The 25,835-nt window shown below is 37.1% G+C and overlaps 4 protein-coding genes across 9 annotated transcripts; 1 reads left to right on the forward strand and 3 right to left on the reverse strand.

Annotated features, from left to right (window-relative positions):
- Window positions 1-256: 256 nt before the first annotated feature.
- On the reverse strand, window positions 257-7,705 carry LOC113725782 (OVARIAN TUMOR DOMAIN-containing deubiquitinating enzyme 12-like). Of its 4 annotated transcripts, XM_072074195.1 has the most exons (12): window positions 7,386-7,705; window positions 5,467-5,819; window positions 5,213-5,385; window positions 4,960-5,033; window positions 4,177-4,231; window positions 3,188-3,262; window positions 2,992-3,065; window positions 2,843-2,891; window positions 2,434-2,584; window positions 1,170-1,226; window positions 624-654; window positions 257-547 (listed from the first exon to the last, which is right to left on the reverse strand). In XM_072074195.1, exons 2-11 carry the CDS (start codon window positions 5,792-5,794, stop codon window positions 647-649), a joined length of 1,044 nt encoding a protein of 347 aa, XP_071930296.1. In that variant the 5' UTR covers window positions 5,795-5,819; window positions 7,386-7,705; the 3' UTR covers window positions 257-547; window positions 624-646. The 4 variants fall into 4 exon arrangements, with proteins under 4 accessions (XP_071930296.1, XP_071930294.1, XP_027104944.1 ...); XM_072074193.1 differs by lacking the exon at window positions 624-654 and having other exon boundaries at window positions 7,386-7,704; XM_027249143.2 differs by lacking the exon at window positions 624-654 and having other exon boundaries at window positions 2,434-2,518; window positions 7,386-7,702.
- A 1,447-nt stretch (window positions 7,706-9,152) lies between these two features.
- LOC113725783 (large ribosomal subunit protein mL101 (rPPR4)-like) lies at window positions 9,153-12,186 on the forward strand. 2 transcript variants are annotated; one of them, XM_072074197.1, is made up of 3 exons: window positions 9,153-9,532; window positions 10,564-11,851; window positions 11,947-12,186. In XM_072074197.1, exons 1-2 carry the CDS (start codon window positions 9,293-9,295, stop codon window positions 11,806-11,808), a joined length of 1,485 nt encoding a protein of 494 aa, XP_071930298.1. In that variant the 5' UTR covers window positions 9,153-9,292; the 3' UTR covers window positions 11,809-11,851; window positions 11,947-12,186. The 2 variants fall into 2 exon arrangements, with proteins under 2 accessions (XP_071930298.1, XP_071930297.1); XM_072074196.1 differs by having other exon boundaries at window positions 10,564-12,186.
- Window positions 12,187-12,493: 307 nt separating this feature from the next.
- Window positions 12,494-16,769, reverse strand: LOC113725786 (serine/threonine-protein kinase PCRK1-like). Its single transcript, XM_072074198.1, has 5 exons — window positions 16,127-16,769; window positions 15,027-15,433; window positions 14,223-14,483; window positions 13,389-13,511; window positions 12,494-13,148 (listed from the first exon to the last, which is right to left on the reverse strand). Exons 2-5 carry the CDS (start codon window positions 15,423-15,425, stop codon window positions 12,633-12,635), a joined length of 1,299 nt encoding a protein of 432 aa, XP_071930299.1. The 5' UTR covers window positions 15,426-15,433; window positions 16,127-16,769; the 3' UTR covers window positions 12,494-12,632.
- Window positions 16,770-18,917: 2,148 nt separating this feature from the next.
- LOC113723852 (uncharacterized) lies at window positions 18,918-21,819 on the reverse strand. Of its 2 annotated transcripts, XM_027246819.2 has the most exons (3): window positions 19,814-21,819; window positions 19,435-19,623; window positions 18,918-19,235 (listed from the first exon to the last, which is right to left on the reverse strand). In XM_027246819.2, exons 1-3 carry the CDS (start codon window positions 20,069-20,071, stop codon window positions 18,933-18,935), a joined length of 750 nt encoding a protein of 249 aa, XP_027102620.2. In that variant the 5' UTR covers window positions 20,072-21,819; the 3' UTR covers window positions 18,918-18,932. The 2 variants fall into 2 exon arrangements, with proteins under 2 accessions (XP_027102620.2, XP_071930300.1); XM_072074199.1 differs by lacking the exon at window positions 18,918-19,235 and having other exon boundaries at window positions 19,349-19,623; window positions 19,814-21,654.
- Between the last annotated feature and the right edge of the window lie 4,016 nt (window positions 21,820-25,835).

Here is a 25,835-nt window from a genome sequence, read left to right on the forward strand (position 1 = left end):
CCCTGATACAGTAATTATGCATGGATGTAATTGCCATATAGCATTCGCGCCCCTGGGCAGCTCGTCTGGCAGCGTACGCCTCCTTAGGAGCGCTTGCCAGGGGTTCGAGTCGTGCAGGGTTACCATGTTCGGGGGGATGGGGCCTCTCCTCTCGGGCCGCAGGGGATTAGTCGAGCCACCTTCGGGTCTTGACCCGGACACCCCTGTGTCGACAAAAAAAAAAAAAAAAAAAAAAAAAATAGCATTCGTGCTGTGCTCGCACAAAAAGTTAAAATTCTCCTCATAAATCTTTAAACTATGTACAAAAGAATAGAGCCTCAGAAAAAGAAGGGGTTTAAACTCCTACTACATATATATACAGTAGAAACCTATGTACAAAAGAATGCGAAGTGAACAACGCTCATCCGATCAACTGCGTCTTGCATGGAAATTATCCCGGACATCAACCACCTAGCAACGCTAAACAACCAGTGTTCTACATTGAACAACTTTTAACCGCCAGGCCACCACCATCTCTTCTTTTTCTTGTTTTCTAGTTCAGGAAATTCTGCAAATCACAGACATTAGTAGGCACAGCATTTCAGTCTGAAACTTAAACCCAATTAATATAGACAAACTGTTACCTTCTAGGTTAAAATGTGAACATTTAGGCGTCTGATGGAAAAGAGTAAACATATATAAGTTCAACTTCAAGACGGTAAGAAATGCTTGAAAACAACAATTGCTTGATTATATCGTCTATCAAAAACACCCAATTAAAGCAATCATCCCATCAACAGCCATCTTCCAAACCACCTATCCCTCCATCACTAGCCTATTATCGTTTTTTTAATCTCCCAAAAGCATCAAGACTTGATCTTTGCTAAAATCTTAACAAACAGTTGGATTAACCATTCTAATTGACCTGGGTAAAGAGTGTTGAGCTACATCCAAAGAAATTTTCTTGTCTTCATGCACTCACGTATGTTAAAACATGCAACACTTAGAAAGCAAAAGCAAAGATACTGTATACAAATTAAATGGATAAACTCACTGCTAATGGGAGATGCAAGGGTTCCTAAATTCAGCAATAAAGGACCTTGATGAGCCAGAGTATACAGAGTATTGTGTTGAATTGGAAGAAAAAATATAAAAGACAAAAAGACAGAGAAGCGGATTAATGTTCTTACCTCCATGCGGATATATGGAGTTATAGTGCACTTCTGCCCAGAAGCTCAAAGTTATTACTGCAGGAAACATTATAACAATAAGGATCAACAGAAGTTATCTTAAACTCGGTACTCTTCAACTGATTATCAATCTCTCACTTTTAGCACACAGATGTAACATATAAAAGATAAAAAGGGTCCTTGCAGAGGAGGAAATTCCAGATTGACATTTCCAAAGCATGTAAAACAAACACGTCAAAGGACAACAGATGTCATTTAAGACAATAAGAAAGCTGAAAGTGAGAACCAGAGAAAGCTTTATCCAGCCAAACGGATGGTTAAGTGATCCAGGAAACTCCAATTAAAATTCAAAACCAAGAATATATTCGACACACAGCGGACTTACATTATACATTCCATTCTTCACCAATACATTGAAGAACAATTTCTCGGGGATTCAACACTTCTAAAATGGGGAATCGCATGAGAATCAGGTAAACCAACTCTCCTTAGGCGAGTTGGCCACCAGGCGAAGCATAGATTTGCAGTCTGGATACAGGTTGCAGGTTCAAACCCTTGCATCCACAGTTAAATCCAAAGGGTGTGCAGCAGTGCACCCCTTTGGTCTAGAGGTGGATTTCTCTCCCTCTAGCCCCCCATGGCCCAATTGGGCCCTCCCCTAGTATAGGTTAGAGTAGGAATAGTGTGTAGCTGTTGCCAATTGACCCAAAGGGAAAAAAACAACAATTTCATCATTCTGCACTACTCTGCTCAAAAGCAGCACCAATTACTAAAAGCCATGAGACCTTTTTGACTAAATATGTTTCCCATCACAAGAGCGAGTCCTATTGTGAAATTCAGGTCTTTTCAGCTTCTAGCTTTTATTGCATCTATTTTTTGCAACACTAAATAATTTACTCCAGTGCTACCTTGAGTTACAAAAATAATGTAGTGCATACTCTCCTAATGTCATGTTTCACAAGTTTCTTGGTTACAATTCATCCTTGCAATTTAAAATTATTAACAACGGGATTCAATTCAGTAGCCATTTAAGATCATAAAATTCAAAAAAGTATGTGGGTTAATAAGAGTAACTTTGTTGGATTAACTTTGTTCTGAACTCTCCTTGCTTTACATAGCAAGGCAATCTCAAATTAAGGTACTGCTGAAGCTAGGTCAGGTCATCTGACAAATCTTAGTTAGTTGTTTTAGAAAATTGTACCTGCTCTTAAGTTTCATGATCCGGAAAAATAAACTTGTACATCAAATGATAGAAAATACTTACTTCTGTCTGACTTCTGTATTTGAGGAAGAATCTCAATATAGCATGTGTCCTTGAAGGACGTTATCACAAAAATCCTCACACCATACTGTATAAGATGACAAGCATTAGTCACGATGAATGCAAAGTCACATTCAAAGAATGACGACACATCCTAAAAAAGGCAAGGAATATTGGTGAGAATTTATCTATGCAAATTTTAAGCCCCTAACTTGCAGCTAATTAATGTGTGCCAAATGCAGGTTCAGCAATTCAAGGAAAATTTATTATAGAAATCTGACTGAAAGGACCTGCTTATAGATATGCTACCCTTTTTGTGGATATAGAAACCATCTTCTACTCCATTTTGCAGAAAAATGAAAGAAGACTAAACCAAAACAAGCTCAGACAGAGGAAAAGTGAGGCCTTTTACCGAATCTGCTGCTGCCTGCAGTGTGACATGATCACCCCATTCGCCAGTCCTGTAAGGTTAAACTAGATATCAATAGGAAATAAACACATAACAAGGAAATAGTCTAAAACACACCATGGAAGAGAAGACAACAGAAGCGAGATGAATACTTGGTTATTCTTTTCAAGTAGTCATCATAGGCCATGGGAACATAACCTTCATACAACTCTGGATGAGATTGAAGCTGATCAAATTGACCAAAAGGAATTATTAGCATTCAATAGAACACAAATCTATCACTAGAATTAAACATACTGATTTCCTATAAGGATAATAAGTCATTCTAAAAATTTAACAGTAAACAACCTGGGTGACAATTTGCTGTCTAACAAACTTGTGATGCTCAGGAGTACGATATATTTGATCCGACAAGGAGCGGAACTACAGGGAAACCAATAGATGTGAAAGTCATTGATCATAACACGACGACACTAAAACAAAAATCTGAATCAAGATATAAGACTCACTTCGATAAAGTATACTAACGCCCAAAAAGAAGAGAAAGAACACATAACATCAAATAAAACAACTCATCTATCCACGAGCCAAAGCCATATGAACTCAGAGACACAATATGATATTCTTACTAAAAGGGAAAACTCGATCTAGTGAAAAACAGCACAGACTTGACGTAGCGTGATAGCTAAGCTTTTAAGCAAGAACCTATGTTCCACAAAGTGCGGGGTTTGGGGGAAGGGGTAGGACACAAGTTGCAATTTTACACTACAGAGACATTTACCATAAAACCACAAAGAAACCACGTAAATAGCACCTTAAATACCTTATCAGACCACAGTAGACAGTTGCTTTAGCATACACTCCCAAGCAGGTAGGGAAATGACATCAGCACTGGAGTTTTTCTTTTCTGAACCTTTGTTGCATGCAACTTGAGAGGTGAAATCCAGAATGATAACAAAGAAGGGACTCATAATATACTTATTTTAGTTGGTAAGACCAAAATACATCCTTTCTCAAATTATTTGAGTCTCAAAAATCTTAAAGACCTATAAATTACCAAAAGTAATTAACAGATTCCTAGGAAGGCAATATAATTACTTCAATATAGAAAAGTAACTGTTCAACCCTCAGAGAGATGCCATCAATGTAATCCAAACAAACAATTATGCAATTATCAGGATATGTGCCCACTAGATGCATAAAGCATAATCAAGAAACTATGACACTTCTGTCAAAGATATCATTGAAGTGAAGTTGCAGTTATATAATTTGACAATAAAACTCAGCCCTTATAACACATAGGTAATACTATTGCATGGGGATGTCAAAAAACCAACCTGGCAATTGCCATCTCCTGATACTTTTAGCTCGACCAAGTCATACAACTGCAATCTGAAAACCATTAAAAAAAATTCCAGCTGATAAGCATGGCAAGGGTGAGAGCAGATTATTTAAAGTCAAAAGGCTTAGGTTAATATTGAGCAAATGACAGAGAGAGCTTTTTTCCCATTAAATCCGTTCAGAAATGCATGCAGATTGTAATATATTTATTTTAAGATAAAGTAAAAATAGATCTGGCTCACAACAAATTAGTTACATTGATTCCTGAAAGACAAAAAACTATGCTTGCCCTGATTATACTAAGCAATTACTGGTTTTACAGCCAAGATAACACAATGGCCAACAAATCTATAGAAGAAGAGGAAAGGAAAGGCACTCCTAAACTTGCCCAGATGATATTTTAATTTTTATCTGGGCGTGGAAATTTCACTTCCACCTAAGAAGAAGAAATAATGAGAATCATAAGCAAGATGGAGCAGCAGCCTTAGCCCTACACAGCATACAAACAGATAATCACAGAAAATATAGGTGGACACATAGGTGGACATGTCCCATGCTAACACTATAGCAAACTTTTCAGGACAAACGTAGGCAATAAAAATCATGCAGACAAAACCCCTATAAACAGCTATAGGTTACATCCTAGAATCATGGTATCTTGTGTTTGAAGAAAGACATTTTTAGAAAAAAGATTTGTGAAAACAGTCCACGAAACTTCAGAGCAACCAGAGCTACAAAAAACAAGAGGCTAGTGAACTAAACAAGTGCTGTAAAAAAACCTGTCTAGCAATCTTTGATGATCAGAGGTAGCTTCATCAACTGAAGGTATTTCTCCATTAATTCTAGGCACATGCTGCAAGCAGTGAAGACAAAAGAACATCAGTTACAATCCAAAAACAAACTCTGTCATTTTTATGTCCCCTGGCACAATGATATTCTGTTTTCCATTTGTTTACAATAACCACCACATCATTCATAATCCATAAAATGGGACATCTCTGTAGTGTAATGTACAAAAACAAGAGTACATACAGGGACGGAGAACATCTGATTCAACCTCCTGCCAACTTCTCCATCAAGAGCAGATTCATCTTCTATCTCTGGGGAACCTGGTTGGTCCTCTGCATTAACAACAGCTCGTCCTGGGCTGGGGCATAATTTAAACATTCCTGCTTCATCAGGATCGTCCTGATTGCTTTGACATTCTACAATTCATATACTTGTTTCATCAAAGTAATTCAACAGAGTAGATTGACCAATTAACAGAATTTTTGCTCTTCCCATACCAGAATTGCAGTGTCTTCTTGAAGAACCAAACCAATCCTGTGAAAGAACTGAGATTTGCTGATGCTCTTCCTCAGCATGTGAAGATCCTGATGTTTCAGCTGCTGCAAGTCGTGATAGTTCTTCTTGATAAGCATGAGCAATTATCTCATCATTGTACACATTTGCTTGCATGGGCTCACAGTATCCTTCATCTACATATGCAACTTCAGACAAGTCCCTATCGTATTTAGTAACAGTATTGGGACAGCCACTATCATTCGGTATACAGACATCTAGATGATGTAGACCCCACCGAATGACATCAGGGTCATACTCATAGATTGCCATCTTACTGTCCGTATGCCACAGATCCCTGTTCCAAACAACAAACATTTATTCCATTAATTAGTCCTATGTGAGAATGTCGTGTTCATCACATTAATTGGCAAGCATTCCATGATACAAGTGATTCTTCTAGCATTAACTGCTAGGCTATTTCAAACATAATAATTTCTCTCAACCAGACCATAGAAAAACCACTAATTTGCAATATAGATAATGGAAAAAAGTTTTTCTTCATAGGCCTCAGCTTAGTTAATTTTGATCAGCTCCCCAAAAACATGATATAGTGGCCTAAATTATGTATACTTAAATGTGTAATAGTTCCAACCATGCATGAAGCGAATTAATCAGAAAGCTAAATATAGCAAGCATATGAAGTAAATTATTAGGATACCAAGCAATACAATGAGAAAAATGGGGGGAAAAAGTCATTGGCTTATTTCAGATAGCATTACAACAGTACGAATCTGTCAATGTTTTATTCCTTATGAGCTGAACAACATAAACCGGACAAAACTTATAGACACCAAAACCAGAAAAGCAAACTTCTGTCTAGAGTCCATAAAATAATTTAAACTAGTTTTAATGTCCAACGAAGAACTTCAAATTCTTTGACAAGCACCTTACAAATAGTGCCTAAGCTGAATCACAATTCTTATAGCTGGAGGCAAGATTCCCTGTTTTCATTAATCTTCAAACTTATGAGTTGCCTATACTCAAATATCCAGTAAATGAGTATAGAAATGTCCAACTGACCACGTAGCAAAATCCAATCCTACAACATTTTGCAAAAGAACATATAGATAATAATGTATTCTCAAGATAGTTGTATCGCATTGAGCGCTACATCCCCAAAAACCAATATGAAAACAAATAAAACAAAATCCAACTCTGACGTTGTCTGCAACTATAGAATTTAACAATCTAGTGGCATGGGGGCTGCAGAAGCTATGATTATAATCCAATCCCGGCACCACTTGGGTCGACGCTTTCCCTCCTCTTGACAATTCAAACTAAAACATGATAAAAATCCAAAAACCTGGAAAACTTCCCTACTCTTACAATCCAAGATCCCTTTTTCAGCTTATTGAAATCCCAGCACACGCACAAAATGCAAAAAGCCTTGGGAGGGCAAAAGAAAAAAAAAACCTTAGCAAGATCTTCTTTTTAGCTTTAGAAATCCCAGCTAATCTTCTTTCCTTAACCTAAATTTCATTATTTTCCTTTCCTCTACAAATTACAATTCCACAAAAGCATATCAGTTGCATCCAATTAAGCTTCCCGATTCATTTAAAAAAGAAAGAAAGAAAAGCTGGTTTATCATCACAAACCATTAAATAAAATTACTCAAAAAAAAAGTAGCAAATCCAACCATAGCAAAAATCAAATGTTCAGGATATTCATATTCGAAGGTTAATCTAGACCACAAGAAGCTTAAGGAATTTTACTAGTACAAGCATCTCTAGCAAACTTAGACACTCAGAAACCTAGAACAGAAAAACCTTCCCAAATTCAAAATCATTACAACCAATAACATATTAAATATAAAAAAAAAAAATTCATCATCACCTAAAAAAAAAAAGATCAAGATGCAAACCTCAAAAAGTTAGAAAAACCGATTCAGACCTCAAAATCCTCCTTATATGATTGTGAATATTCAATATTTGAGTTTGACTACTTTAATACGCAGATAGGATTTGATTTGGCATTGAATGGGATTAGAAAAAAAGGAGCAGACGCCGCCGCTTTCATAAAAAGAGCAGCAGCAGCCACGAATTGAAAAAATGGTCTACGAATGGGACTGATTTAGGCGGAAAGGCGGCCAGGGATTAGACTTTCGCCGTCTGTCTAGGAAGCGATGAGTCCGGAAAAATCAGTTATTGTGGGGTCCACTTATACCTGTTTCCGGCAAGAGGCTTTTGTTTTTTCGACCTACTTTATTGTTTTCGCGAGACGGACACGTGTCGGTATCAAAAGCTTCTTTTGGGGCAGTTGGTGTCACGTGTATGCTGGGGTTTGGTCGGTCGCCCTTGTTATGTAACCTTTTATGCTTTCTTCTTTTTTATATTTTTGGGAAGGGAAAATGGAATAGAAAAAAGAAAGGGGTGGACATTTTAAAAATCACATCAATGCTCCCAAGATGAGTGTCGACTGTCAAGTTAGCTCTTATGACAAGTTTAGAATCTTTCTATTCACCACAAAGCAAATATGAGTATTTTGTAATATTCTTGTGATGTAAGAATCATATTTATGTTTTGGGATAATCGCATGCCAAAGCCAAATTTTATATAATTTTGTTAGGGTAAAAAACTTCAACGGCCACTAAACTATTGGTCAAATCATGTTTTGACCATCAAACTATTTTTTATCAATAATTAACCACTAAATAATTTAATTAGTAAACTCATGATTATTTAGTCGATAATTGCTTTTAATCTGTAAAATTAGCAATTAATCTATGAAACAGGGTCGCGTAGTTGTTGGACAAAATTATCCCGCACTTTGTCACGTGTACAGCTAATTTCATAGATTAAGAGCAATTATCAACTAAATGATCACAGATTTACTGATTAAGTTGTTTAGTGGCTAATTACTTACGAAAAATAATTTGATGACCAAAACATAATCTGACGAATAGTTTAGTGACCGCTGAGAATTTTTGCCCATTTTGTTATATATGGATATTTAGCTACATATGGATAGAGTTGAAAGATGAATTGAGATATTTGATACTTAAATCAAATTTGACTTGATAAGAATTTGTTTGAATTTTATAGTTAAATTGAAACATTGTTTTATGTTCAATAACTTTTAAGTTCGACAAAAAATTTGTTTAAATTCAATATGACAAATAAATAAATAAAATTTTAAACTCGTTAAAATAATTAAGCGGATTTGAACAGTTTTAGTAAAACGTTTGATTTGATTAAAACCATTTGTACCCTAAACATGACTTAATCATATGCGCGTTTGCTTTCCTTTTTTCAAAATCAAAACTTTGCGTTACTAAAGTACCTACCTAAAGTGGCTTAAAATGTATTCCTAATTTTGGCTTCTCAATTGGTGTCTGCCAAATCAAATAATAGAAGTGGGACTCCTCGATTTTATGATCTATTAAGTGGACGAAGCTCATATGGGAATTCTCGCCATTTTCTTCTGGCAGAAGAATCATTCTCATAGCGCAACACGTCTCTAACAAAATTATAAAAATAAAAAAAAATAAAAAAAAAAAAGATGACCCGAAGATGCCGAAGAGGATGGAGGATATTTGGGCTCCAACAGGGAAAGAGGATTAAGTTTTGGGCTCAACGAGCTGACGTTTTATTGGGGCTTTAAACAACGATAAAAAAAATATTGTCCCATTAGTACAGCCCAAAATAAAACAATTTTCCCAAAAAGCCCGTTACTCCACCTGCGAACCTTGCTGCCACTTCTCCATCTTCTTCCTCTTCTTCATCTTCACTAGGGCTTACGAAGTCAAGAAAGGAAATAGCAGCAACAAAAATGGCCTCAACATTTATGCAACAATTTACGAGGAAGTCGAAAACCGTAGCTAAGCGATCGACAAAGAAATACTTAGAGGAAGCGCTTTACAGAAAGCTCCTGAAAGGCGGGAGCGAAGAAGAAAGCGTTAGGCAACAGCTGAACGAGTTCTTGAAATCCCATAAGTCCGCATATAAATGGGAGGCGGATCATTCCCTCAAGCTCCTCCGACAACGCAAGCTTTATGGCCCTGCCCTCAAGGTCTCTTCCTTCGTTTCCTTAAACCCTATACCCTGTAACTCCGCTTCTGTAAAATGATTCTTCTATGCATCCTTGATTTGGAGGATATAAGAAATGGTTGCAGGAATTTTTATTTTATTTTTTATTTTTTGGTGAGTTGCATTGCATTTCTTGCATGTGGGTTCTCTCATTGTCGGTTTAATTCTCATTTGGGTCAGTAAAAGTAGGGAACTTTAGGATAAATTGGTGATGGTGATTATGACAGTTGGGATTAGGTGTAATAAGAAGGCAGTTCTTTTACTTTTCCTTGGAGTATATGCCGTTGAATAAATGCTAGATATGTTGGTTGAGAAAAAGTTATCATTTTTGTTGGGCATTGCTTTGTAGGTTTTATATTGAAGAACAAATTTTTAATTGGTAAAAGAGAGAGGGGGAAATTGTTTTGGCATTTTTGGTTGATAGGTTTTCAAACATAACTGTGGAATTACTCATTAGGAAATGTAAGGCTGGTTCTCGGATAGTCTGGTTATAGGTTCTGAATTAGCTACACATCAAATTTCCCGTCTTGTTGCAGCGCCTACTCTGCTACATCTTCCTCCAATTGTTGCCATGGAAACATAAAAAGCTGGCCTCAGCTTTTAACCTTCATGCAAAAGGGGGTAAACAATCTTTCAGTCTGAGACTTCCCGTGTGGTTATCAGCTAGGCCCGACTATCATATATTTCATGGCATCAATACCCCGTTTTCTTGGGAGTTGCGTTTAACAATGTTGCTTCTTGTACTAGGAAGTGCAGCCAATGGAAAAGAAAACGAATTAGTGTGCCTGCAAGCCTGTGTCCCAAGGTTTATCAAGGACAATTCATTTGTATTAAGATGTAGTGTGCAATTGGTCATGGGCACGATCAAGCATAAGTCTTCATCTTTAATACCATAGTGCTTGCTGTTTAACTTGGTTGATTACTGCTGAAGTAATCTCCCCTGTTCTCTTGAACTTAGTGATTGTCCATGTTTTATGTACTAAAAATTTTTCCTCAATGCTTTCTGATATACAGCTGTCAGAAAGTATGACAAAGAGGGGAATGAACAAGACGGTTAGTGATCAAGCTATACATATAGATCTTATTGCAAAAGTTAGAGGGATTGCATCAGCAGAAACATACTTCATCAATTTGCCTGAAGCATCAAAGAATCATTTAACTTATGGTGCTCTTTTGAACTGTTACTGTAAAGCCTTGATGATTGACAAAGCAGAGGCTCTAATGGATAAGATGAAGGAACTTAATTTATCATTAACCTCAATGCCCTATAACAGCTTGATGACCCTGTACACAAAAATTGGGCAGCCTGAGAAAATCCCATCCATAATCCAAGAGATGAAAGCTAGTGACATTTTGCCTGATTCTTATACCTATAATGTCTGGATGAGGGCTCTTGCTGCTGAAAATGATATTACTGGGGTGGAGAGGGTCATTGACGAGATGAAGAGGGATGGTCGAGTCTCTGGAGATTGGACAACATATAGCAACCTGGCATCAATTTACGCTGATGCAGGCTTGTTTGATAAAGCAGAGAAGGCACTCAAAGAATTGGAGAAGAAAAATGCTCGCCGAGATCTTTCTGCATACCAGTTCTTGATCACATTATACGGCCGCACTGGAAATCTGCTCGAAGTTTATCGTGTGTGGCGGTCTTTAAGGCTGGCTTTTCCTAAGACAGCAAATATAAGCTATCTGAATATGATTCAAGTGTTGGTTAACCTCAATGATTTACCAGGTGCTGAAAAATGTTTCAGGGAGTGGGAATCTGGCCACCCAGCTTATGATATTCGTATTGCAAACGTCCTTATAGGCGCTTATGCTAAACAAGGTTCATTGAAGAAGGCTGAAGAGCTAAAGGAACGAGCCAGGAGGAGTGGGGCCAAGGCTAATGCTAAAACTTGGGAGATTTTCCTTGATTACTATCTCAGAAATGGGGAGATCAAACCAGCCGTAGAGTGTGTCGAGAATGCAATTATAACTGGTAGAGGAGATGGTTCTAAGTGGATCCCATCCTCCACAGTTGTAAGAGAACTTATGGAACATTTTGAGAAAAAGAAGGATGTTGAAGGTGCGGAAGGTTTTGTGGAGATTTTGAAGAAGGCTGTGGATGAATTGGGTGTTGATGTGTTCGAATCATTGCTTAGGACATATGCAGCTGCTGAAAGAACTAGTCCTATCATGCGCCGGCGGATCAAGATGGAGAATGTGGAATTAAGTGAGCAAGGTAGGAAGCTGCTAGATGGCATCTCTGTGGAGTGACAGCTTTCACGTATAATTTTCTCATAGAATGTTACCTGAAGAGGTGAGGGAAAGGATTTGCATTTCAACTTCTTATCAAATAGCTGATGTCTAAGATGTCAGCTTAGATGCTGATTTTTTGGAGGATGACATTTGTAGGACTTCTTTCCTTGGGCACTGGGGCCTCTGGATGCTTAGGGAATTCTTGGAAACATTATCGAGCTACAGAACAGCAATTCAGTGACATAAAATAAACAGCTTTTGGCGATGTATTTTTGGTAGCTACATCTGTATTGACATCTGAAGGTTCTGCCCAGTTGAAATGGCTTTCAGAAAGAAAATGGAAACATGTTTCGAACGAACACAATTACTTTAACATGGATTTATTTTGGGGATTCATCTCATCTTTTCTCTTTACTGTCGTTCTTTTCTCCTCCTCCTCCCTTGGGAGGAGGGTGGGTGGAACACTGGTATAGGGGGGTTGCACAGGATGAAGATGTTGAATCTTGTGATTCCTAATGTATCTTGATTGCCCCCGTAATAGCTCAAGCATGTACTTTTGAATTTTGATAGACGTGTCTGGATTTTCAGGTTTTACCTCTGTGCTCTGGATTGGGTGAGAAAGATCCCAGTAAGTATTTGCTGAGGGTATCAGAAAGTTTTGTTTCTGATTTTTGTTCTTTTACTCGGATAAAAGGGAGACATATTAACAGTTAAAAGATGAGGGCGCAAGTGGAGCTTTTAATAGATGAAGCTAAATTGCACTTAGAAAAGAAGCTGCTGACTTGATGAGCTTCATCTAATTGAGAAAATCTGCTCTAGTTTTTCTTTTTTTTTTTTAACCTTCAAGTAGCCTTCACAAGCTTAGGTTTCCATGTTCTCCAAAGCAACCATTTATTTTCTCCAGTTACATTGTCCACAAATCTTCTCTTTGGTCCTTGTGCCTTGGATTTTTCTTCAAAATGTTTCACGCTTGAACTAATGGGACCTTGAGGACTTCCAATTACACTTTCTTCCACAACCTTGTTGACGATTTCCAGAACTTCACTCATTCTCGGACGGTGTTTGGGATGCCTTGCTAAACATTTGTTGGCTGTAGCGGCTAGCTTTTGCGCAGACTTCAAAGAATATTTCCCATCTAGCCGAGGATCCAAAATCTGCTCAAACTTTTTAATGTCTGCGAGATGTGGCCTGACCCATTCCAGCAGTTTCTGCTCATTTTTGGGTCGGTTTCTGTCCAAAGGACGTCTGCCAGTGATCAGTTCGTAGAGAAAGACTCCATAAGCCCACACATCACTCTTGGATGTAAGACGCCCCGTTTGAATATACTCCGGAGCAGCGTATCCAACAGTACCCACTACCTGTGGTTTCCAAAACAAGTAAACATCACAATGCATGGGATAAAATGCGAAATACTTGAGCTCATATTCAAGAACTTGTACTTAAAAGAGTCAGAAGATGGATAGAGCAATTGATCCCTTTTTTATGGGTTCTATTCTGGAATTAAGTATTAGTATATGACTACCAGGCAGAGGAGGGAATTGGGGTGGCTTGTGCAGCTCTTGTTACATTCATACACTAGCGATGCACTATCAACATACCGCAGTGGAGACATGGCTAAAACCATCAGAAGGTCCCAGCCTGGCTAATCCAAAATCTGAAAGCTTTGCATTCCATCGGTCATCCAAGAGAATGTTAGATGATTTGAAGTCTCTGAAGATAATCTGCACCACCAAAATTATATACTCCATCAGACAATTACCGTGATAAAACTGTGCAATCAGAGAGAGGTCAATCTCTTTCTCTATAAGATGATTCGCAACTGAAATTTTTCCTAGAATAAGCACAGAAAATCTACGTCTTTTAGTTGGTCTTTCATCTCAAACAAGCTTGCCGGTGAAATCTTGACATGTTGAGTTGATCACAGCTTAATTACGCATCAAGTAAGGAAATTATATGGCCTGAGCTTTGTAAACAGCCCAAGGACATGCAACAAATGCCTCTTTGACCTCTTTTAACAAGGAACTTGCTATGTTGGTCTAATACCGGACACAAAGTAATGATGTTACTAGAAAGGTCAGGTTTATTTGTATTTTGGAAGTTGAACATTGATTCAAGTTAAAAACTGGCTTATTTGTTTCTAGGCTTTTAAATTGCAAGTTGTCAGAAGAAGATAATAAGGCTTGGAGTCAAATTCTTGGATGGACACAAGAAGAAAGGCTGTATGGCTGTGTTGTTTACAGAACATATTTGATCTTGCACATTTTTCAGGAGAAAGAACGAATTCAGGTCACTGCTAAACAACCATAACAACGGTCGGTGATTGTAGCAATCTGAACTCAACTGCTCTATAATTGAAAGTAGAAGGCTTTAGAATCTGGGAGAGTATTATTAGATCATGTTGAAATTTAGAAACTGTAGAGAACAACACACACCTGAAATTCCATTCCTTCATGAAGGTATGCTAATCCCCGTGCAGCATCCTGTGCGATCCTCAGTCTGGTGGCCCATGGCAGAGGTGTCTGAAATCGACTGAATAAATGATCTTGCACACTTCTGTTGGGCAAGTATTCATACACCAAAAGGCGTTGGATTCCTCTTTCATCATCCTCAGCACAATAGCCATACAGTTTGACAAGATTTGGATGTTCAACAATGCCAAGAACGTTAACCTCTGTCACCCATTCCTTATGTCCCTATATACACCAAAAGGGATCAAGATAGTTATTTTATGGCTAAGATTTTGCAGCGATGACAAAGAACATCAAACGATACCTAAGAAAAGAAATCTGGTTAGGGTAACACTATAGCCATAAGAATTTGAGAGCTGTGAAAACCTAATGCAAGATGTTGAAGAAACAGAATGAATTACTAGGGATTAAAAATATTTGTGATTGTTCTCAAGTATGTAGTGGGAGATCTAAACCTTGATTTTGCTAGGAAGGATAACATGAGATGACAAATTTGAGTTAGGCCACCAATAACCAACTAAACAATATACATACCCAATCTACGATCCTCATCAAATGTACATGATTGAGGATTCATGATTGTTTTTATCTTCAAGGAATTCGAGGTAAAAGGTGAACTTCAAGTTTCACATTTGCAATCTATACTATATGCGCTTTTGGTATTCTTCCATTCTTTTCATTGTGAACTAACACTTCACGTCGCACAAAGCTAGGACAATGATCAAAATTCTAGCACTATCAGTTAAAATGATGGGAGGAGGATTTCACCTGCAATCCCCTTCTGCTGAGCTGTTTCACAGCAATATCAAGTTTTTTGTCCAAATCCTGTACATCCCTTATGACACCCCTGTACACACCACCAAAACCTCCTTCTCCAATCATTAGGGATCGGCTAAAATTCCTTGTTGCTGTCTTGAGCTCTGTAAACGAAAAGACCCTGAGGTTGCTTGGTCTTGGAGATGCGCTTGTAAGCGACATACCCACAGAAGATCCTGTGCTGATGTCCGAGACATTTAGAGAATTATATTCAGAACCTGATCTCCTCACCTCAGGATCAGTTGATGTTGAAGTAGAGGAGCGAACCGAAATAGACTTAGTAGTCTTTGGCTCATCTTTTCTGTCCGTGTTTGAGAATGAGAAACACCTCATAGCCCTTAATTTTGCCATTTCTCTAACTGCAAATTGCAAATCTCTCTAGTCATGGAACCATTAGAAAACAAGCGTTGCACTATATTTTTACATCAATTTGTAAATTTTCGCCTTATCTGTACTTTTAAGAAACTCTTTAACTAAGAGAATCGATGAAGTCAGTAAAATTCCAATACAAGTTTGTAGTGCAAATGCAAAAACTTGTCTTTGTTCTGAATAATCAACACAGATATTCCAAAGATTATAAGAGGGAATAAGAAAAAAAAAGTTCGTACAATTTGATTAGAAAAGCTCTTCCATCCTAGTGAATCACCATTGCAGAATCAACAGATTCAGTTTGTTTGCGCACAACTGGAATTTACATGAATTATGCCATGCCATTACTTTTGCCTTATTTTGGGCCCTTTTAATAAACACTGCGATGGTCCGGTCTGCTTCCAGAATTACCAAATTGTTTTCCGTCATTGCATCACTTCCTTATAAGTTCCTTCCCAACTAAAGGTTAATTCCTTAAATTGCATCTACACTTGTCCCGCAAAATTCTTGATCATAATCTTATCAGGTTCATAGATTTCCTAGTCAGTTATCATTTACAAATATATAGAAGTTTAAATCCATTTGAGGAACTAGACAATGAGAAGACAACTTTCACATGCAACTATGCACATATGGACCAAACACGCACATGAAGAAGTAGAAGATGGAAGAAATATGCATACCTCAGGTAATAACAGGACGAGAATATTGTGAGTGCTAACATTCAAGAATGTCCATTTTGGACAGGTTATAAGAGGAGCCCAGAATCCAAATAAAGGCAGTGGGTCAGAAAATCAAGGAGGAGAAGGAGAACGAGCGTCCCATGATCTAAGGAAGTCAATGCTGGGCAGCTGGAATTCAGCTCACCAACCAGGTCATCCCCATTGAAAAAAGACAAGAGGGAGGGGGACAAAAAGAGAGAGAAAAATAGACCCCAGAAAAAACAGTGGAAGGAAAACAGAAAGGCTGGACACAATTGATGATTGATGCTTTATCCTAAAGGAAGTGCAGGACCGGTCTCCAGTGGAATTTCTGAGCTAACAAGTTGAATTCTCCGTATATTGTACTGAATCAAGAGTTGGATAGTGATTGTTTTGGAAGACGCAAAACTCAAGACGAAAGTACACCTGTAGTCGTAGTAGTAGTAGTAGTACAGTTAAAGAGTTCAAATCAAATGCAAGGGAACTTGTTCTTGGATTCACATTTCTTGGATGCGGTTCTTGGTTACTTGTTACATCAATGTTCACCAACTTAATCGTACTTGTTCACCATCTGGCCGTTGGAGGATGCGCCAGCGGACATCAAATTTGTACTGCAAATGAGAACCGGATTTGGAATTGCATGCTAACGCTCCATCTAATTTCCATGAATTGTGTTAATAAACAAGAATGTTGAACTGAAATGATTGAACCCTTTATTTTGACGACTAAACTAATGTATAGTCATATGAAAATGGATGCAAGAAAATGAAATTTGAGTTCAAAGGTTCTTTTTTTTAATCCTTAAAAAAAAGGGTTCTTTTTTTTTTTTTAAGTTATGGGTGTTTTTCCCCCATTTGTTCCCTCTTTACCTGTCCATTGTGGTGCTTGACAGGCAAGCAGTACATGTGATCCTACATATGAATATATGATATCAATCTCGTGTCCCCTTATTGCAAATGTGCAATAATGCCACATGTTCGTTTCCGATGAAGCTCTAAAACAGCCTTTTAGTTTTGGGAACTAGTAATTAATAGTTTGCATTTAGATAAGCATATGTGCCGGATAATTAACTGAAATGACCAGGTGTAACTTGCAAGATGTCTTGTCCGGTTAACAATTCACCTACTTAAGAGCTACGGAATTAGGTTAGAGATGAGCTAGCAAACCATGCATTCTTTATTAAATCATTCTTTGATTGGAAGTTTTCGTTTAATCAATCATTTTGTGCAATCTACATTTAGGTAATTTTAGTCCATAACATAATGTAATTTTATATCTGCACACATCAAAAATTAAGAATGTTGAAAGCAAGACTATCGTGACGTGATACAACTATCTTTCTTCTTTTTCTTTTTTTTTCGTAATAACGACAAATGAGGAGTAAACTATCAGATCAGATAAATGCACTACTACACTCTTTTCTTTTAAAAAACAAGAAAATATAGTGCTTCCTTATATTATAATGTAAAGAGCCGAATTCGAATCCCAGAACCAGTACATGAAAAGGGACTGTTTCTGACCATTAAACTAACGCAGATAATTTACAACAATGACAAATGAGGGGTCAATTATTAGATTAGACAAATGCATTACTGTACTTTTAAAAAATATGTATATATATATATATATATATATATATATATATATAGTGCTTCCTTATTTAATGTAAGGAGCCGAGCTCAAATCCCCAATCTAGTACATGAAAAGGGTCTGTTTCTTCTGACCAGTAAACTAACTCTGATGCTATCAATCTGCCACTTTTCCTTTCTGTATATATTCTAGAAGTCAAACAACTGTTGCACTGTGTGCCAGTAAGATTGAAAAGTTCACGCGGCTAACAAAGGAGTGCCCACGTTTTGGGACCTTGTGAAATGCAAACTGTGCACACTTGGCTCATAGAATAGTAATGCTTAATAAAAAAAATTTAGGTCAGACTTAAATGGATGGCTTGCCGATTTTTTCCCGTCTGTATATTTGACCTTTTATTATTTTTTTTTGGGTGTTAGTAAAGTAATGAAGTGGTGTTGATGAGATGAGCAGGCATCACTAGGATGGCAACGGGGCGGGGGGATTTTTTCCCCCGTTTGGAAACGGGGCTGGGATGAGGGCCCGTCCCAACTCCTGTCCCGCCCTGTCTCGTCCCGCTATCCGTTTAAAAAATTATATATATGTGTACATAATTATATATATATATATAATTATATTATTAATTATACATGTCTATTAATAAAAATTATTAATTATTTATACTAAATTTATTAATACATTTATGTTAAATTCTTAACTACACTTAATACAATAACACTTTTTCTAAAAAAAGTACAATAATAATTTAGTGATTGTATTTGTATCAAAAGTGAAAATTTGATTATTTTAGTTATATTTGTTTTATCATATTAGATTGCATTCAAATAACCTTTGTTTAATTATTTTTATGAGTTTCAATAGTGAAGTTATAATGAATAATAATTTGGTGATGTGTTAATATTTTAGTACTTAATTATTTGCTCAAATTTAATTATAATGAAATTATATAATAAAATTTAATGAAATTTAATTTTAGTACTTCTCCTGCGAGTGCCCCCGCAGGGGAAGCGAAGGGCGGGGGACGGGACGAGGATGGGGGGAATTAAAATGCAACGGGGCGGGGGTTGGGGGAGGTGTCCCCCGCCCCACCCTCGCCCCATTGCCACCCCTAGGCATCACTGTTGTTGATACTCTTGGTCTTGAGACATATATATATACTAGTTTTTTGCCCTGACGCTGTGCGTCAGGTAGCTGGGATTTCTTAATTTACTATAATGGGTATTAGTCTGGAAAATTGGAGTGTGAGAGGAGTAATTAATTTACTACCGGAGGCACAGCAAAAACCAGGTGGTTCCTGATGAAATCGTTTTGCATGACAATATGGACAACTTGGAACATCAGGCAATACAGCAGGTTCTGTAGCTATTGTAGTTAATGGATCAGTCATAGCTCGTTTTCTAGACCGACGCTGCCTACGCAATGGTGGTTCACCAGCATCTAAATTAGTTGATGGAATCTCATTAGCACCATCAGCAATAGACGCACAGACATTTTGTTCATTTTCCTGCAAACCAGCCAAAGCGTACTTAAGGACCATGAATTCAGTGTGCCTAAGTCAGTCAATCTGACTTATAATAGACAAAAACTAATATCTCACCCACTGGTTAGTCTAGCCGGTAATATAAGTAGTCTAACATTTATTGCAAGGGGTCTAAACAACAATCTTATTGCATGAAAGATGCTCAAAATAAGCACAAACATACGGTTGGAAATTGCTCTACATTACTGAGCAATACTGCAGGCTCTGTAATTATTGTGGTCAATGGATTAGTCACAGAGCGTCTTGTACGCCGACGTCGCCTATGCAAAGATGATTCACCCGCATCTGAATTAGTTGTTGGAACCTCGCTAGCACCATTACCAGCAGACCTAGATACATCTCCTTGATTTTCCTTTAAAACACCCAAAGCATAGTTAAAGACTGTGAGTTTAGTATGCTTAACTAAGTCAAACTCGTTTGTCTTACCAAAGTACATGCTTAGGCGAAACCACCGTTAACATAAATAATTTAACATTTATTCCAAAAGATTTAAACAACAATTTATATTGCATGAGACATGCTCAAAATAAGCACAGACATACAGCTCGAAGGTGCTCTGCATTGTTCTCTGCAAATGGCAATACTGAGCCCGAACCTAATGAAGATTCAACGACGCCCATATTTGGCTGATTCACAGCATTTGGGTCATGTATATTAAAAGCCGTGACAGCTAATGTACACACTCCTAATGGCGCATCATTCTTTGTCCCATGCCGAGCAGCAGCACGTTGCTCGCGGCTCCTTCGATTTTTCTCAGCACGAGCCTCTTCTAAACTTCCATATACTCTATTCGGACCCATTCTCAAAGCATATTATACACAGCTCAAGCGGAAACCAAACAAACGTCTAAAATGAACCATACAAAAGAACCACAGCAACAAAAATGAATTTCCAGCGAAGCCAATCAAACAGTGAAGTACTTTAAAACCAAAAGAAACTTTCTCAAGTTATTTCCGAAGCTGCGAAAGAAAACTAAGAAGAAAAATTAGAGCCAAAAAGAGATTGAGCTCACGGTCTAAGTTTGCTGAATAGTAAAGCACTTCAAAACCAAAAGAAACTTTCTCAAGTTATATTTGCTGAACAGCTGAGAACACAAGCAAGAAAACAATGAGAGCAAATTGGTGACCGAGAACGAGCAAAAGAGAACAAGAGCCATGCAGACCCACAAACCGCTTCGGACAGCAACGACCAACGACTCTAGAAAGAATGAAGACTCTAGAAAGCTTTTCAAGACATTTGCTGACCGCCCAACCGCCCACTAACTTAATAGTAATTGCTGACTACCAAAATGAAGAGCCACGCGGACAGAGCATTGCTGACTACCAAAATGAAATGAAGAGCCACGCGGACAGAGCATTGCTGACTACCAAAATGAAGAGCCACGCGGACAGAGCAAGGTTACAATGCAAGAGAGCCAGCGGACAAAAGCAAAATACCAGCAGAGCCACTGCCACCCATCAGCAAAGGACCAAAATGCCCCTCAAGCTCACACAAATCACGGTATAACCGGCTCATCTTGCACTATTCATAAGGCTTTGGACGCTTTATATATGTAAGACTAGGTTTTCTGCCCTGACGCTCTGCGTCAGGTAGCTAGGATTTGTTAATTTACTACCATGGGTATCAGTCTAAAAAATTGGAGTGTGGAAAGAGTAGTTCAAATGACAAGAGAAGCTCTAGTAGGATTTGTTAATTTACTGCACGCGGTCGTGTTTTTTGCCCTTTGTTAGATATAGTGTTCATGTATGTGCATGGGGAACGGAAATATTGATGAATAGATTTAATGACAATCTTAATTATGACTCAAAAGCTTTAATACAAACAAAAAGAATGTTAAAATGATGGAACGAGTGCTAATACGAGTGCTAATTTTTTTCAAGTTCTGCAATTTTCTATGTAAGGCATAGGAGCATAGGATAAAAAGATACATTTATAGAAGAAATAGGTAAAGTACCACCTGATAAAATGGCAGATGTGGTAAAACATTTCCAAACAAGATCATGCGTTAAAAAGGGGAAAAAGAGGTATCGTAAGCAACATACGGCGTAATTACAGCAAGACTAAGCATCAGGAATCATTGTCGTCCTCCATCCATACATGCAAATAAGAAACAAATCCCAATAAGAAGTAATGGCTGCTTCTTCCTAGAATCAATTATTTGCAGTCTAGCAGAGAATTCAACAGGAAAACAAGGAAAGGAAAAAACACTGCCCAGAGAAGGCTAAGAAAAGAATAAAGAAAAAAGACAGGAGAACGAGGAACGGAAAAAACACCTGGTAGAGAAGGCAAAGGAAAGAATAAAAGGAAATAATGGAGACAAAGTTGAGAAAACAATAAGAAAAAGTAATGGGTCGGAAAACTCTGAAGTGGTGCGAGCTGCATCCAGCTCAACTCACAGACAAAATTGCTCCTGTCCAAGAATAGCACGCGGACGGTAGTGAATTTTCAGCAGAGCCACTGCTACCCATCAGCAAAAGACCCAAATGCCCCTCAAAGCCACAACAATCACGGCATAACCGGCTCATCTGCACTGTTCATAAGGCTTTGCACGCTTTATATACGTAAGATATGTGTGTGCGCGCTTTTTGGAGTGCCTGAATAGATAATGAGGCCCTGTCTATCCGACCTTTTTGATGATCACTTTTATGTTTGATAGTTAAATGCTATATGAAATTAGGTGAGCAAATTCTATGATTTGCATAGATTGGACTGTAAATCAATATCACTATTACAGTGTTTGCATTCCTCAAAAGAAACGAATTATGTATCCAAAAAGAAGAAGAAGAAGAAGAAGAAGGGGGAAAAAGTATGAAACAATTACGGAATATATATCTTTTATTTGGAGAAAAGAAAATGTATCCGGTTAAGAACTGAGGGGGAATCAAGGGATAGTGGTTAAAGAAGATAACACCTATTATTCTTCTCACTTTTGTTATTAAGTTTAGAAATGGCTGTAAAGTCTTACAAGGAGAAAAAGAGAATGGAAAGGATTTGAGAGCTAGATAAGGAAATATAAACCTAACGATTATTCAACTAATACTTTTTGGATAATTTTTTTTTTTACACTAGCAAATTTAGATCAATGTCGCATAACATGAATTCAAATTTGAATTTCAAATCATACACACGTGGCATACATTTAAAATTAAATCACACTGACGAATTGGGATTTAGTAATTTGTTACTCTTTTTTCTTCTTTTATTTTCTTCATTTTTTAAACTCTCTTTTCTTCTTTATTTAGAGAATTTCAAACAGAGAAAGTTGGGCTCTCGTTGCCACGTCCCATTAAACGATGAGGAAGCACTGACGGGTTGTCAGGCCCACGATCTCTACGAATTTGTGGCCAAAGCCCGCAGGAATCAGAGAGTTTGAGCGGCGATCCGAATCGGTGTGTTACTTTGGTTTCCACAATAGCCAATATATATATATTTTTTTATTTTCTTTTAAAACTACAAAACTGTTCTTTGTCCCAAGATCCAAATGAAACGTTAGGCACATTAACAGGGGCGGCAACCTTGATTCCCTTAATTCGAATGGATTTCTATTGAAATATGAGAAGATTCTATGATCCTTCTAGCGAATCACTCCTTTAATTTTTATCTCTTAGTCGTAATAATGATTTCAAATTTTAAATGATTAAAATTAATACAATCTAAGAGCTCAAAAATACTTATTTCACTATTTAACAATAAATATAACTTGAAACTATGATACTCAATGGAAACTTGTGAACTCGATCTTCTTGAAATTCAACCTTCGTTGATTGGGGAAGATTGGGAAAGGTTGCTGTGTTCTAAAGTATGGAGTCCCAACCCATTAGAGATGTGAAGCGTAAAAAGTATTCATATGACTGTTGCTACATTTAGATGCAGCATTTTAAGCGGATTAATTAGATTTGGATAGACATCCCCTTAAGGGCGCCTCTGGGAGTTGAGGATTTGAACGGAAGCAAAAGGGAAAGAAGAGAAAGTTTGATCTTCTTTTGTTTGGTAGTTTTAAGTAGGAAAGAAAAGAAAGGAAATGGGAGGATGAATAGTGACTAAAATATTTCCTCCCAAATTGGAAGGAAATTGAGAGAGATTTTGGAGAAAGCTTGTTAATTTTTCTAAAATGCGAATTTTGTCCTTAAAAATGTCTTGAACAAATATTTAATGACTTCCATATCCAAAATCATTCCACTAATTCTCAAAACTCCCAAACAAGATAACACTTTCTTCTCTTCTCTTCTTTCATAACTTAAGCTTTCCCTTCTTTTCTTTTCTATCCTAAACTCCCAAACTAAGCCTAGGACTCAGGCTTCAGTTTACACATTTTTTTTTTATTGGAAAGTACTTGATCAACAGATCTTGCCCTCTCAAGCAGGCACCCTTAAACAGTTGAATTCGTCAACCCCTTATTATTTTTGGGTCTGAAACGTTTGTCCATATGATTGACAACTTGAATGCAACAAAGTCAAATGAGATTATTGCCAAGCAACTCAGGGGTGCATTTATCTGAACTTGCAAGCATTCAAATCAATAATCATTTTCGCTGCAATATGTGAAGTCCAAGCTTACCACTCTCCTACAAGAAAAGAAGAGAAGAGACGAGAAGAGCGAGAGAAAAAATTCTTAGGATAAAGTCATCTTCGGTTTGGATTGCTACTTTTTGGAGTTATATTAGAAAAAATCACTGTAGCGATTTGATATATGTGAAATATGAACGATTTCTTCAGCTCAATGAACAGTATGGTACAAGAGTTTCTTGTACTCGACTTGAAAATACTCGGCCTTTTCAGACGAAGCGCTTTCTTTAAAAAAATCTTTTCCCCCAAAGTAAAAAATTTTTAATAGAAAATTTCAATAGAAACACACCAGCTATAGTTTGAAAACTCCAGATAGGAAGCATACCGTTTAGGCTGAGGAGGCATGAATCTGCTCAAGAATAGAGTCACACGGTGAAATAAAATCCTTAGATCCTTTATAGATGAGCATTACATATGCCAAAACAAAAGCAAACGTTCAGAGAAAAGAATGTAGGTAAATGGTGCCAGTTGTGTATAGAATTCGATCACTACTAGAGTCTGAGGCAAGGTTTTTTGGTATTGGCATAGAAACTTCTAACAATATGATTTTTAAAGTTTCATTTTCTACAAAAAAATAATCCACATTTTCGAAGTTCAAAGCTATCATATTTATGTTGTCGGGTATCTTTTGAAAATAATGCCATCTTAAAATGCTGATCGTCTTTAAAAAAAAAAAAAAAAGGAAGCTCTTCTGGAGAACGAAATCTTGGGGAAGTCAATGAATCATTTCTATCTTTACTTTACCCACAATGACAAGCTAAAGCAATGAATTAGTCCAAATAAAACTGTCAGCTACGAAAAAGAATTTATAATTTTTTTTTCTCAAAGAAAAGGAATTTATAATAGAAAATTGAAAATCTTGTTTCCTAAAACACATTTGGTAGACCACCTCAAAGGTTCAAAAGTTGTATTTTTCATTAGTTCTAACAACAACTTTACACGATAAAGGAAAATAGAACCAATTATTCCATGCAATAAAAAAAAAAAGGAAGAAGTTTTCTTGTCGATAGACACAAAAAAGTCGTCCTATTCTACCATCCTCATCCCTCTTCCTAGTCTTCCCATCGACATCCTTAATTATGAAAATTGTTAATGTATTAATCTCTTTTGCACCTTAATCATTTCGTTGCTTCAAGAATTCAGTGTATGTGGTACCTTAAAACGTATATATCACGATTAATTATTTGTTGATTTTGCTGCATTCTTTTGGTTTTTTTACTAATGCAACTTGTCCCCTGTGCTGTTTACTAGTACTACTATTATATTTTGCTTCCTCAACTTGCTTCTTTTAAGTTGACAAGTGCTCCAACCATATTGAGTGCAGAATTGAATGTTTACAAGATTTCCCAATAAAAAAAAGAAGAGAGAGAGAGAGAGAGAGAGAGAGAGAGAGAGAATAGGTCTTGCATTGCAACCTTCGTCTATTTTAGAGTGTCAGCTAGCAGTATAACAATGGATTACGCATTATCTTGAAGGAAAGAAAACTTCAAGAAGGTTGAATATTAGTAAGATCAAGATCTTCAATATCATAACCCCTGAAGTTGATACCCCTCCTGCGCAAATTCTTAGAATTATATATCTGATGGTCCATTTGTTGGAAGATAGCCTAATGGGGAACCCTTGTCAGCAAAAGAAGGGATTACATTATAGTGTACCTTGTCACGGTTTGAAATCTCAAGAATGTAACATAAACGGAGAAAGGAAAAAGAATAGGGCAAAAAGAAGGTAACATCAGCATGTTGGTACAATAATCAAGCAACCTAGGATTTAGAACAAATTATTGCAAGTAATTTAAGGAACAAAAAACGCAGAGAAGGAAAATTTTAAAAATATACAATGACGAACAACACTGTATAACTCTTAACGCTAATATAAATTGGTTCACTTGACAAGAATGATCTACTTTTTCATAAAAGGTAGTATATTCGAATTTCATTGTCGATGTGAGAAATGCATTAATAGTGATATGTAAGAATCTCTCTCAACAATTTATAGTTTC

The sequence above is a fragment of the Coffea arabica genome, chromosome 2c (genome assembly GCF_036785885.1).
Source record: "Coffea arabica cultivar ET-39 chromosome 2c, Coffea Arabica ET-39 HiFi, whole genome shotgun sequence".
NCBI lineage: Eukaryota > Viridiplantae > Streptophyta > Magnoliopsida > Gentianales > Rubiaceae > Coffea > Coffea arabica.